Genomic DNA, 13,416 nt, shown 5'->3' on the forward strand with positions numbered 1-13,416 from the left:
AGTTCTTTCTTATCAGAGAAACATTGATGAATGAGCCTGATTATTGGGCTGTACGACAGTGGATACTGCAGCTAAAGCACCAAGAGATACGATACAGTGACCTACAAAGGCCTGAAAGGGGAAACTGTTTCTCAAGCGAACCTGTAAATTCCTAACAGATTGAGCTTCTGTGTTTGAAGGACGTGTTTTTGGAAGCGCGGTTGAAAGACGCCTGTAACACAGCAGGATTTGATTCAGGCCCCGAACGCAGATAACATTAGCGGACGGACAATGGGGTCACTGATCAGAGTTTTACTTGTAACGGAGAAGCACGAAAGCCTTATCAAAGGAGTCGGCGAGTTACAGTGCGGCTCTTTGTTTGCCGGCTTATGCTCGGCCGGGCATGATGGTGTACCACTTAGTTTTGTGTTCAACCTACTGTTGAGATCTTAGAGGATCAACAGTCAAAGAGAAAAGGACTCTTTTTTTTCTTTTTAGTGCTGATAACAAAATCTTATCTGCAAAGATACAAAGGACTGACCTTACAAAATAAGACACCCCAAACTGGAGGGTTTTGAACGTGCGCCACCACAATGCCACAATAGAAGCAGTCTGATACGATGGTGCAGATGTAATCTTCAGGTGTCTCATTTATCTGTCATCCTCCCCGGGCTTTCGGAGAGCGTCTTTATCGGGGCTCCACAGTAAAGGAATTCGCAAAGAACTGCAGATGAAATACGGAGGGATTGGTTTCAGCAGAGTCACTACTGGCAGCCCTGAGAGGAGAAGATAATTACCACTTTGACAAGCTTTGATCACAGGTACAGTTATTCTAAAAAATGTCTGCACTGATAGAACAATGAGATGACGGCCTCGAAATTCAGATGCCCTACTTTTTCCATTCTGAATAGAAGCTCTATCTCGCACACGAAGAGACAAAAATGACAAAATGGGGGTAGTTGACGTAGCTTAGCTGTCCTTAACTCCCTTTTTGATTTGTAGAAGTGGAGAAGGGGGATCTGATGATAGGTACTAAGGGGGGGAGTCGTCGTTGTCGTCGTGGGTAAATCATCCATGACCTGTAAATACTGTGGGAGGAATGAATCATGGTTTCTTTTTTGTCAGGAGGCAGCAAATGATTCAATAAAACGACAGAGGAATCAGTTTTTTAGCGAAGTAGGAGTCAGGAGAGGTAACGCTGGTGGGAAGAAGGTGAAGACGAAACCTCGCCACAAAGAAGAAAGGTTCAGTTCATTGAGATCTCTTTGAAAATGCATCCAGACCGCAGCGCAGCCCTAAAGCAAACAAGCCTCCTACACTACCTGCCTGGGCTAAACTAAGCATGTCAGCGGGGCCACCCACTTATAGGAAGGAAGACGTCTTTGTGTGTGTGTGTGTGTGTGTTTGAAGGTCAATCAAGTCAAATGAGTCAGTTTTTTCCCTCTCTTACCTCAAAATGTAAACAATCTTCTCAAATCAGTGTTTATTATGTAGTTTTTTATGGTTTACTTTATTTCACCTCTTCCTGTATCCTACTCATTAGTCCCGCACTGATGTTGTTCTCCTGAAGGCTCAGGTGCGTCAGCGGGAACTGCGTCCTACAAAGCAGTGCCCCCATGATGTCGTTTCCTCCCACGTCGCTGACGCCGTTCCTGTCCAGATCCACCTGCCGCACGCTGGCGTTCTCTCTCAGCATGTCGGCCAGCAGCCTGACCCCCGGGTCTCCCAAGTTGTTCTCGTCTAGGATGATCTGAGCCAGCGAGCTGCTTCCTTTCAGGCTGTCGAAAAGTTCCTTCCACGCCGCCAGATCGGCGCCGCTGGTCTGCGCCAGCCCCAAGTACCGAAGATGGGAGTGGTGCCTTATGTATGACGCTAACACTTTCACCCCGTCGCTGCTCAAGCCGTTTCCCCCGATATCCAGTTCCAGAAGAGCAAAAACCCTGAAAGAGCTCCACCCGGCGGGGAGCTGCAGGAGCACGTTCTGCTCCGATGGGAGGAGCATGGCCTGCTGGATGGCGGCGGCAGCTCTCGCCGTTTGCTCCTGCAGCTCAGCTATGCCATTTAGCAGGGTCAGCACGCCGTGGTCACGCAGTTTGTTTCCAAACAAGCTGTAGAGAGAGAAAGAAAAAGTGGTAACCATGGAGATTTATTCTGATTCGTCCATGAACCGCTCACTTCAAAGACTGTTTGAAATGATGCAACCAGGGTTATTGTTGAACTTTATACGTGCTATACAAGGATGAAAATCATCATCATTTAATAATACTTTTATTCCTTACAGGGACATGTTTGATCTGCTGTACACAATAAAGGAATAGTTAAACATTTCTTGGTTGTATAATCCATACAAGATCTGTGTATAAACTACAGTTAAGTGGGTTATGTGCCGGACTATTTCTTGGCAGAGACCAGTAACTTCCTGGAGTTTCCGTGGGTTTGTTTAACAACTGCTCAGAGCGGTGCTAAGCTAAGCTAACCAGCTGCCGGCTGAAAACAGAGTGGTATTAATCTTCTCATGTAACTCTCCACCCAAAAGCAAAGAAGCATATTTCCCAAATTGTCAAACTATTCCTTGCAGCCCAACACTATTCTTTTAATCTCACACATGTCAGCGTGCACTGTAAGTCTCCACATCTGTCACGAAGACAAGCTCTTGCACATTCACTGTATTTTGTGGGGTAAAAAGGAAATAACTCAGAGAGGTGAGGCGCTGGAGGCATTTCTTATTCACATAAAAAAGATGGATTGTGTAATTCAACAGTGAAAGGCTACGATTTTATTCCGCAACAACGAGGCTGTCCTTGGATTCACTGCGTCTTTTTACCGTCTCTTCAGTTTTATTACGTTCTTTTCTAAAGTCATTTAGAAAAAGCTGATGCTCCTGGATCTGCTTGTTATTCAGTGTGTTTTGTGAATTCAGACAAAAACATACCGGATTATCACTCATTCTCAGATGTTTGATGTTAACATGGATCAGCAGAGCCAAGGACTTACTGTAAGCCTCTGACCTGAGGCTTCACCCTCAGGACGTCCAGCAGGATGTGAGCGCCGTACGGGCCGATGAGGTTGAGGTTGAGGTTGAGCAGCGTGACCTCGGACCGGCTGCTCTTCAGGGCCCCCGCCAGGCTCAGCAGAAGGTCGTCCGTCAGGTCCGTGTTCCTCAGCACCAGCTGCTCCACCTCGTCGGATGTACTCAGCACCGTCATCATGGCGTCGAGCTGCAGTTGCAAACCAAAAGAAAGTATGCTGAAGTACAGAATGTGCTGTTATTTTTGGGGATTTGGTTTGGCTTGGTGCAAGATGTCAGTGGAAACTTTCCTCTCCAAAAGTTAAGACATACTTCAAAAAGGTCATAAGGTCAAGAGTTAAAGGGCTGGGAAAAAATGTTGTTGGAGTTAGAAATATTTTTCTGTTCTATAATCCTGTTGGTTTCCCACATGAGGATGCAAGACTGCACAAAGAAATGATACACAAATATCTCATTTAACTTTTAGTTCACCTCAATCACCAGAGTTCGTATAATACAGAAATCCCATTTGGTGGAACAGACAGATTATTTTTGCCCTCATACAGAAACACATTTTGCATCACGGCCCCGAGGATAGAGCGTTGCGAGTGTTAAGTGTTTCACGTTTTGCGTGTGAGAGCTCGAAAATGTGTCTGGGAATGAGATGTGAGCGGGACAGGTGCTGGAGGTTTTTCTAAACACAGAGACGGGTTCAGCGTCCAGAGAGACATACGGTCTGGCTGTCGGCCACATCCACTCTGCCACTTTGCTAGGCCTTGAGGAATTTTTCAGGCGCTGTTGGAAGCTTTTTCATCATGATGGGTGCGACCGAGCCAAAACGCCTGCCTGTCCCAGATAACACCCAGCGACCATTTGTTACAGTCATGTCGTCCTTTAAGTCAGAATGGATATTTTTGTGAATGAATCAACTTTTTATCAGTCAAATAAATGCTGCATACCAATGAGATAATGACCTTTCCCTGTTATTGTAGTAGATTTTTGAGTTTTATATCTAACATTGAGAAGCATAAAATGATAAAACACACTGACACTGAAATACATATTCATCCTTTTTAAACTGCTTTAAATCCTAATATGTGAGCAGAAGACATTTTGCATCTTGAAGTTTCACATTTTCATTGCGTCATTGTGGAAAATTTGTATTATATTTTCCCATTAAAGGTGCAGTGTGTGTAGGATCTGGTTGCATCTAGTGGTGAGGTTGCAGATTGCAACCAACTGACTTCTCCTGTGTGCCATGCTGGAGAGCTACGATGGCCAACGCAAAAACGCGAATGTCTCTATCTAGAGCCAGTGTTTGGTTTGTCTGTTCTGTGTTCTGGGCTACTGTAGAAACTTGGCTTCTGGCTCCGTGTAGAGGACCGACTGCTCACTACAAGTAATTCCTGATTTTTAGTGCGTTTTCCTACGAATGTCCTGCGACAATTTATTTAGTTAGGTTTAGGCAACAAAACTACTTGGTTAGGTTTAGGCAACAAAACTACTAAGTTAGGTTTAGGCAACAAAACTACCTAGTTAGGTTTAGGCAACAAAACTACCTAGTTAGGTTTAGGAAAAGATCATGGTTAAGTTACGCCACACCGAAAGTGGCGTACACTTATGTACAGAGTTTACAAGACAAATAAATCAACATTGACTCCTGGTTTCACACAAGACACGAACAGCGGTCTCCTGGGCAAAAATCCAGTGTCTTTTGACCCACTCATGAACCCCTACATCCTCCCTATACGTGGCGTTTGTCGCTATTTATACTTCCTGTTTCACAATTGCATGGATTACATACAAATTGTATTTGTGGGATATATATATGAATTACAGTGCATTTACTTTTCGTAGGTGTAGCTACCAACGGTGTATGAGGAAAGCCTGCCCTATGTAGATATAAACGGCTCATTCTAAGGTAACAAAAACTATTTTTATTTTCAGGTGATTATACTCTAAAAAAACATACTTATTAATATTATATTCCATTTCTGACAATAAATCCCCCTTAATGTTACACACTGATTCTTTAAGAGTGAAACCTAAATAATGTTCATCATGCAAAAAAGGAAAAATACTGCATGAAACTACTTAACATTAACGAGAAATGTATCACTTTAAAGGACAAATTGTTTTTGAATTAACACTATTATATTATTTGGCAATTAAATTACAAGTGCTAACACAAATGAATGCACACTGCTGCATAATGCAGCATGGTTATTTCAAGGGCTTTTATGCCAGTGATTTAATGCCAAGAGCTTTTCTGGCAAAAACACAGATCCACCACAGTAATTTGTGTTGTACACACACCTGCGCCTGCAGGTCTTGTTCTTTAACAGGCTCTTCTCTGCCAGCGCTCTGGCTGGCCGTGTCCTCCTCTTCCTCTGGCTCTCCATCAGGCTGCAGGACCGTGTCACTTTCTGCGCTGCGCTCCACATCCGAGCCTGGAGCTTTGGGGCACGATGACAGCCTCTTCTGGAGCCGGCACCTCTCCAGGACTTGGCATGGAGAGGGAACGAAAAACAACTCAGGCGCAATAAAACTGTCTCTCCCGAAGCCAAGTGCACACAGTGATATTGATACCCACCGTTGATGTGAAGATGTAATAATAAAATCTAAAATTCAGTTTGAGCATTCGTGTTCAATAGAGATGGGCTGCAGGGAGATTTATGAGAGCAGCCATGTGTGTGAACAATATCTGCACAACCTGTCCTACACGTCATCCGTCTTCCTTCAAGCAGACAGTTGCTCAGTGTATCACAAATTCAAGCTTTTCTGCTAAAGTGCATTATGTAAATCAGTTACAGCACTCCGGGGGGATTCCTACTGTGCTGCGGTTTCTTTACTCACTGTTTGCCTTGAACCAGTTGTGTTTGTTTGGGCGCTGCTCCAACGCGGCGCTCATTTCCACACATTCTTCATAGAAGTCCTTCAGTCTTTCCCCGTCTCTGTTTTTCCCATTTGATCCCAGCTCCTTCTGTTTCTCTCTGTTCTGCTTAGTCAGTGCCTCCTCATCCTGCAATGAATCTTTAAAAAGGAGAAAAAACTCTTGTTCTTTCCCATTTGTTTTACCCCTACTAAGAATATTAAATGGAAAAACCACATGCAGATGGATTGAAGGGTCATCTTTACTTGAATTCTCCTCTATTTTTCCATCTTCTCTTACAGGAATAAAGGAAAAAAACAGCACTCACCGAGAACTTTGCTTGTCTTGTTTGATCGCGGCTGCAGCTCTGTGACATCGCTGGTTGTTTTCTGCTGCTTATGTTCTCGTCTGGCAGACGATGCTCGGTCTTCACATTTTTCTGTCACCGTTGACCTCTGCGACACCTCCGAGCGCTTGCCGTCTTGTCCCTCTTCCCTCTTATGTCCGGCTGTCTTGCCTTTGCTCTCTTTCTGATTAGTTTGACCCTTGCGTCGCTTCTTCTTGGAGGTCTCTTTAGCTACAGCGGGGTCTTCGCCATCTGTAGATCCTCCGCCACCTTCCTTGACATGCTTTCTTGTCCTCCTCGTTGTTTTCTTCTCTGGTTTGGCCGGGATAAACAGAGGGGATGATGGACATGACTCGACGGTGCCTGCATTGGAGACACAAAATGAAAGAGAAATGCTTTGTTGGACATTTTGTCTTTAAAACTAACCCATTGAAATCAAGGACTGGGCCTAATGTCAAAAAAATGCTGATGAATAAGCTTTAGGAAGTAATGGAAAATGGAGACACTCATTTCCAGGCTTTGTACCGTTGCCAGGGCTCCGCTCTGGAGGGAGAATTAAGTTCTCCTTTGTGCCGTTGTTCAGCTGCTGGCAGGAGCTGTATTTGTTTCGGAGACTTGTACATCTGAAAAAGATGAAAAATATGCTTTCATGGTGACTCACATTTCTCCCCCCCTGTACCACCACCAACATCATTCCCTCATGTCATGCAATATGCATCCTTTTTCCCCCTTCTGTCGACCCAACAATACATCATATCTGCAGGAGCAATGGGTTTACCCCGTCAGTTTTGACTGGTACTAATTTTCTGCCAACGCTTTATACTGTGGGATGAAATCTGACCTGTAACAGGGCATCCCACCAGCCAGCCAAGCCAACCTGAAGCAGCTCTTCCTGCCCTGCTGGAAGCCTGGAGCGTAGCGGTACTCGCAGCAGGAGCTGATTCTGGCCACCATGATGCCATTGACGTACACGGTGGCGCTGAAGGGGAAACCTCTGTGTCGCTGAGAGACGAACTGGAACTGCTCTGAGAGATGCAAGGAGGAAAATATTATGAAATGCTCGAAGGTTGGAAATGATCGTGTTTGATCGTTCTAACAGATTCAGCGTGGCACTGTCTTTGTTTGGCTTATGTTGCCGTGAAGGTCAACAGGTTCAGGGATGGTTTTCCTTGTTTCCTGAGCTCATGGTGAGACTCTTTGGTTGGCATCATCCAGGAAATAGCAAACAGCAGTGGTTCCTAATGTTTTTGACTTGTGCTGCCACTCGCAACTCCTTGTCACAGGTTGCATATTAGAGGTGGAAATCACTTTGTTGATTTGAGTTGCTTAAATCCGTTCACTTCATCACTTCTGTCTTCAGTTTAGTAGTAAATTCAGTGTGTTGCTGATTCAAATATCCTATAAACGCACTGATTATAAGGTTCAGCAGTTCCTTTTGACACTTAACATTACAGTAAAGAGCCAGCGGATGGCACTGTTAACCTTACCCTCTAAAAATGTCATTCCCATTCCCTGGAGCTCAGCCACCACCTATTTGCAACCGGAGTTATCACAACCAGATTGTTTCTGTGGTTTCCGCTGTCTTTTGTTAAACTTTTAACCAAACATCAACAATTTGTATGAATTCCAGCCACCAGTGAGGGGAACTCCGATGCCAAAGCGTCTGATACTGTCAGGGAAAATGATGATTCAGAATCGTCGGTTTGGCTTAAGGATTTAGTGTTAAAGATTTGTTCATACATGTACTGAACATCTGTATTGTGTTATGTCTATGAGCTATAAGCACTACAACCAGAGTGATGTTCCCTTCTAAGATTGTTCTATTTCAATAGTTTTAGATCCCTTTAGTTGCCTGATGCTTTTCTGTATTTCACGAGGAAAAAAGCAAAGATTTGACCAAAAAAGTTTGTAATTTTGTGTTTTTTCCTTTTTTCATCTTCTTGCGACTCCCCATTTTGGGAACAACTGGCATAAGGTATGTCAAATTACTTTAAAAAGGAACCAAATCAAGACCAAAATCTGGTTTTCTCAAGTAGGGCCTACCATTTAGGAGCAATCAAGTGGAGTAAGACTCAAAGGGAGAGCCAAGTCTGAGATCAGAGCCCAATGAGAGGAAGACTGTTATGTCCCTCTAGCATCATGTTTAGTCATTTGTAAACCATTTTCATTGGTACTTTCTAAGGAAGTTATATCACGCGTTATTTTTTCGTTAACTTTGACAGCCCTATAGTAACTTTGCTAAATCCTATATATTCCTTTTTTGTGTTCCTTCAACTTACACAGCTACAGATGATTTTGTAAACACATCACACACACACACTTCCAAGCAGAAATCCATCACCTCTTCCTGACACTGTGATTCCCTCCCTGGAGTGGCGGCTGTACACAGTGTGTATCATCATGTACCGGCTGCAAAGATGAAATAGTCTTGTCTCGTCTACTGACTTTATTTTATGTGATGGTTGTCTATCAGGTCGCACGTCAGCTTTCTATTCTTCTTTCAACTCAAATACTGCCTCGGGCCGACATCCTCACCGTACATATCTACAATGATGCTTTGAGGGCAGGTGAGTAATTAAATGTGTGAAAAGAGGGAGAAGCTTTGGTAGAGCATAATTTAAATCGTATGTCTTATTGAAAAATATGTTGAACTGAACTGATTGAGCCGTCTCTACCACTCGGTTTAGGACTGTTATGCTAAACAAAATCCACCAGATGTCGCTGTGTTTTTAAATAGCATGCCTTTTTTAGTTCACTTTCTTACAGGAAGTTAGCAACAAAAATGTCACTCCAGACATGAGGACTCTGTTTGGTCTCTTTTTCAAAGGTAGGCTAGTCTTTCAACATATCGTAGTCTGAGAGGTCTTACTGAACACAATTATGTAAATTACTACTAAAAAAAGTCCAATAATGGGCAAATCATTTTCTAAAAACATGCTCAACCAAACAGTTCAGTTGTCCTTTTATAGTAAAGCTAATAAATCTAATGATGTAATTAAAATTTACTATTTAGTTCTGATTATTCATTGTTGTTAATATGGTACCTTTTCATGTTATTCTATTATATATATGCAGAAATAATTTAATTATTATGAATTTTCTACTGTCTAAAAACCTGCTCTACCAAACGGTTGAATTGTCCTGTACGGGTAAATGTAGTGATTTTAAGATGATACATTTTTCATTTTTAAAAACACTGTTGTTAATATCATTTGTTAATATTAAATATTGAATGTTATTTCATTATATATTTGATTAAAAAAATGAAGTAAGTAGGATTTTTCACCATTTCTGAGATGTTTTCAAAGTAGCATATACTGTAAATGTGGTAAATATCTAGAATAAATACATGGAAATAATACTACTACTGGTAATACTACGAATTTCATGGTAAATGATTGACATATGTTGGTATATTAACCTATTACTGCATAATAACAGTACATGGTTTGTATTTTTCTTTTACCATCTCAACCGTTTGGTAGAGGCCTATATATTAAAAAAAGAAAAACATTAAATGAAAAAAATGCACAGCGAAAAGTTTTCCATTGCTTTTTTCTTAGTGAGGACATTAAAGGGTTAACACCCCCAATCTATTAATTTGTGGCCGTTCTAGTAAAACAGCTTTAAATGCCTCAGCTCCTACCTCCTGGAGTCACCACGCCTTTGAAGACACAGATATTCTCGCCTCCGTTGACTTGCTGGAGTACTTTGAGCTCATCCTGAGTCGACCCCAACCCTGACCCCCGACGACCTTGTCCGAGGTAGGTCATTGTCACGCTGACGTTGGATTTCTTTGCCTCTTTTCGTGCCTTCAGGTTACTCTGATGTGAAGAGAGAGGAAAAGGGGAAGACTTTGAGGACTTTGAGAAGAAGTTGCGATATATATTTCCACTGGAAGTTAAACAGATGTGAGATGACCTCTTTTTTAGGGAGACCTCCAGTTCTCTGAGAGGCAACGGAGGAGAAGGATCCTCTTCTCTTGTCGTACAGGTAAGGACAGGACTGACTCAGAGATCCTCTCATTGAGTTTAGATTTGATGCCTTCGTTGTGATGGCTGGGAGGTAAACACCGTCTTTACCAGTTCTGCCAGGACGGGCTGTTGCATCATCCAGCTGTGTTGGGTACATGCAGTAATGAAAAGGGATGAATCCATCTTACATCACATTTAACCTTAATGTAACCTTCTTTAACAGCACAAAAAGCATACTATGTTTTATCCGCATTTTACTACATGACTCCTCCTAATCTTATGAAAACTGCTCATAAACATGATCTTGATGCGATGACGTGAATGTCATGCTGACCTTGTAGATCTCCACGGTGTCGGGGTTCTCGAGGACGAGGAGTTTGCTCTTGGCTCTGATCAGGCTGGCGATGGAGTGGATCATTTTAGCATCTCTACCAGGCTGAGCTGGGATCTGTAAGTTAAATAATCATTAATAAATGTGTGGAGCTGACGGTCAGACATGGGTCAGAAACATACTAACAAGACACGTACAGGAGTATCTCTGTCTCCTCCGTGCACCCCCCTGTAGAAGAGATCCTGGAGGAGAGCCTCGCTGTTTCTCCTCATTCGTCTCATTGATTCCTTCTGAAACAGCAACATATAGATTTTAACATCTTAAAATATACATTAGAACAGATTGTTTTTATATCAGAGTGAGTAGAGCCTGTGGGATATAATTCAGTCTGGCGAGGACGATATAGAATACTGAGGTGTAAATTGGATTATGCCCTCTACTATTCATTTGAGTTTTAAGGTTTTCCACTGTAAACTAACAAGCCTCCATTGTTCCCTGCACAGCCTGTCAGTGACTTACAGCATCTGTAACCTAATCACTTCTTCAACATGCGGCCATGTCATCTGCTGGGCTGAGTGCCTCAGGGAGGGGAGGCAGCCGGCAGATAGCCATGTCCTGAGATTAGCAGCCTCATGTATGCATGAGTGCACCTCAGCTTCAGATGGTAAATAGCAACAAAGACAGGACTCGGGTGGTGTTTGAAGTTTGTTTTAACTTCCCCCAAAATGTTCATTTTAAGCACTTTACTGCAGTTACCATACAGTTTCTTGCACCCTTAAGTGGCTGGAAAGAGAAACTTTTCTACCAGGAAATAGAGCTGCGTGTGTTTGTGATGAATCCTGAGTTGTAATCTAGTCTCTCTTTAGTTTTGAGGCTATTTAACAGTGGTGGAAGAAGTATTCAGATCCTTTACTTCAGTAAAAGTGCCAATACTACAATGTGAAATTACTCCATTACAAGTAAAAGTCCTGCATTCAAACCTTACTGAAGTAAAAGTATTCAAATATTATCAGCAAAATGTACTTAAAGTATGAAAAGTAAAAGTACTCATTATGCAGTAAAATGTTCCCTGTCAGTGTTTTACTGTTATATCTGATGTTTCTGGATTAATATTACTGCTGCATTAATTATTTACCTCTGAGGTGTAGTGGAGTAGTGTAAAGTGTAAACTAGAAATACTCAAGTACAATACTTGAATAAATGTACTTAGTTACATCCATAACTGCTATTTAATTATCTTAAAACTCTGTTTAGAAGTAACCAAATGTCATCCCTCACTGCCTGTGAAGTATTCAGATCATTTACTTAAGTAAAAGTAGCAATACCTAATTAAAAAGTACTTCACTACAAGTAAGTAAGTCATACAAATAAGATTTTACTGAAGTAAAAGTACAAAAGTTTCAGCACAAATGTACTTTAAGGGTAAAGTAAAAAGCGTTAGGGAAAAAAGTTAAAAAAATAAATAAAAATTAAAAAGTAAATGAATGTGTATGTAGCATTTTAACGCTGGACCGGGTAGAAATAATTTTTCTTTCGTTGCAATCTTAATCTGCAGTAACTACAGCTGTCAAATGTAGTGGAGTAACAAAATACAATATTTCCTTTTGAAATGTACCGGTTTAGGAGTACAAAGTATTATAAAGTAAAATTAAAATACTCAAGTAAAGTACCTCAACATTGTACTTAAGTACAGTAAGCACCACTCTTCATTTATTAGTCATCTTTATCACCATTTAGAAAAATGTGTTTATTTAAATCTAATCTACTAGACTAATTAATTACTTAACTATTCAACTACTGAATAAAAACAGATATACATTTACATCTCTTCAAAAAGTTTAAAGGAATTACTCATAGTATCCCTTATTATCTGTAATAAGGTGTTCCTATTTTCCCAGCTCACTAATTTTCCATTAAAGCCTCACAGGACGGAGATCTTACCTGTCGTCTTGTCCGGGTATACGGAGCTGAATGCGTCTTTCCACCAGGTGATCTGATACGTCCTCAGCCGTTGATCTCCTGTTCTCTGCTCTCTCTTCACACGGCCAGCCAGCGACACTTGAGCAGCCGACACCTATGGCACCGGGCCCCCCCCCGCCTCCTGACACTGGTTCCTCATCCATCTTTAATCGGCCCTGACCTTCGCTCAGTGCGTTCTGGCCTCTGATAAAGTTATGAACCTATCCTGTAAACAAATATATTGTAACAAAAGAAAGAAAAACAATAGCAAATGTGATCAACAAAGAGCTGTTTGGCAAAACAATCCCAACTCAAGGTCGGATAAAACGAGAACTCCTAAAACTGCGTTGGATAAAATCGGAACAGCTACTGAGCTTGTGTGTCAACAGATCCACGATCAGACTTTGTGATACGGATGAAAGCTCTGGAAAAAGCTAGTAAATGGAGCTGGAATTGTTTTGTCACACTACTATCTGTCAATGGCAATATTTCCAAGTTCAAGAATGAACTTTCATGACAAGAAAAGGTCATATTGCTGTTGTCAGAAAGGGACCTCAATCATATAACGTGGTCAGATATATTGGCAGATTATTACCATAATTAGAGCCATGGAGGTTTTGACTGTACACGGCTGGTGGACAGACACACCGAGGAAAAATACAGAGGAAATTATCTCGTTCATCTGCGGGATTAAGATCATTAGTATTTCTGCCAGTGGATATAAAACATGTGAAAACAATTGAAATGTCATTCTTTTGTGCTATAAATAATGGCCATCAACGTGCATCTCTCTTAAGTCTGTGCAGTCCTCGCTGTCGTACGGTGTTATTGTTATATAACAGCTATTTTCCTGCTGTTGCCCCATAAAGACCTGCTCATATTCTCTCTTCATCTCTCCTCTGTGAGCTGTCTGAATGGTTGTACTGTGTGCACGCCTCAGCTCTCTCA

General features: G+C 41.8%; 1 protein-coding gene across 3 annotated transcripts; it reads right to left on the reverse strand.

Moving 5' to 3' along the window:
- Window positions 1–470: 470 nt before the first annotated feature.
- On the reverse strand, window positions 471–12,613 carry LOC119493095. 3 transcript variants are annotated; one of them, XM_037778129.1, is made up of 12 exons: window positions 12,451–12,611; window positions 10,707–10,799; window positions 10,513–10,626; window positions 10,126–10,320; window positions 9,851–10,028; window positions 7,046–7,229; window positions 6,730–6,827; window positions 6,187–6,567; window positions 5,843–6,019; window positions 5,303–5,490; window positions 2,974–3,197; window positions 471–2,087 (listed from the first exon to the last, which is right to left on the reverse strand). In XM_037778129.1, the coding sequence occupies exons 2-12, from the start codon at window positions 10,788–10,790 to the stop codon at window positions 1,490–1,492; spliced, it is 2,421 nt and encodes an 806-aa protein (XP_037634057.1). In that variant the 5' UTR covers window positions 10,791–10,799; window positions 12,451–12,611; the 3' UTR covers window positions 471–1,489. The 3 variants fall into 3 exon arrangements, with proteins under 3 accessions (XP_037634057.1, XP_037634058.1, XP_037634059.1); XM_037778131.1 differs by having other exon boundaries at window positions 1,929–2,087; window positions 2,988–3,197; window positions 12,451–12,613; XM_037778130.1 differs by lacking the exon at window positions 10,707–10,799 and having other exon boundaries at window positions 12,451–12,612.
- Window positions 12,614–13,416: the final 803 nt, after the last annotated feature.

This window comes from Sebastes umbrosus, chromosome 8, assembly GCF_015220745.1.
Source record: "Sebastes umbrosus isolate fSebUmb1 chromosome 8, fSebUmb1.pri, whole genome shotgun sequence".
NCBI classification, from domain to species: Eukaryota; Metazoa; Chordata; class Actinopteri; order Perciformes; family Sebastidae; genus Sebastes; species Sebastes umbrosus.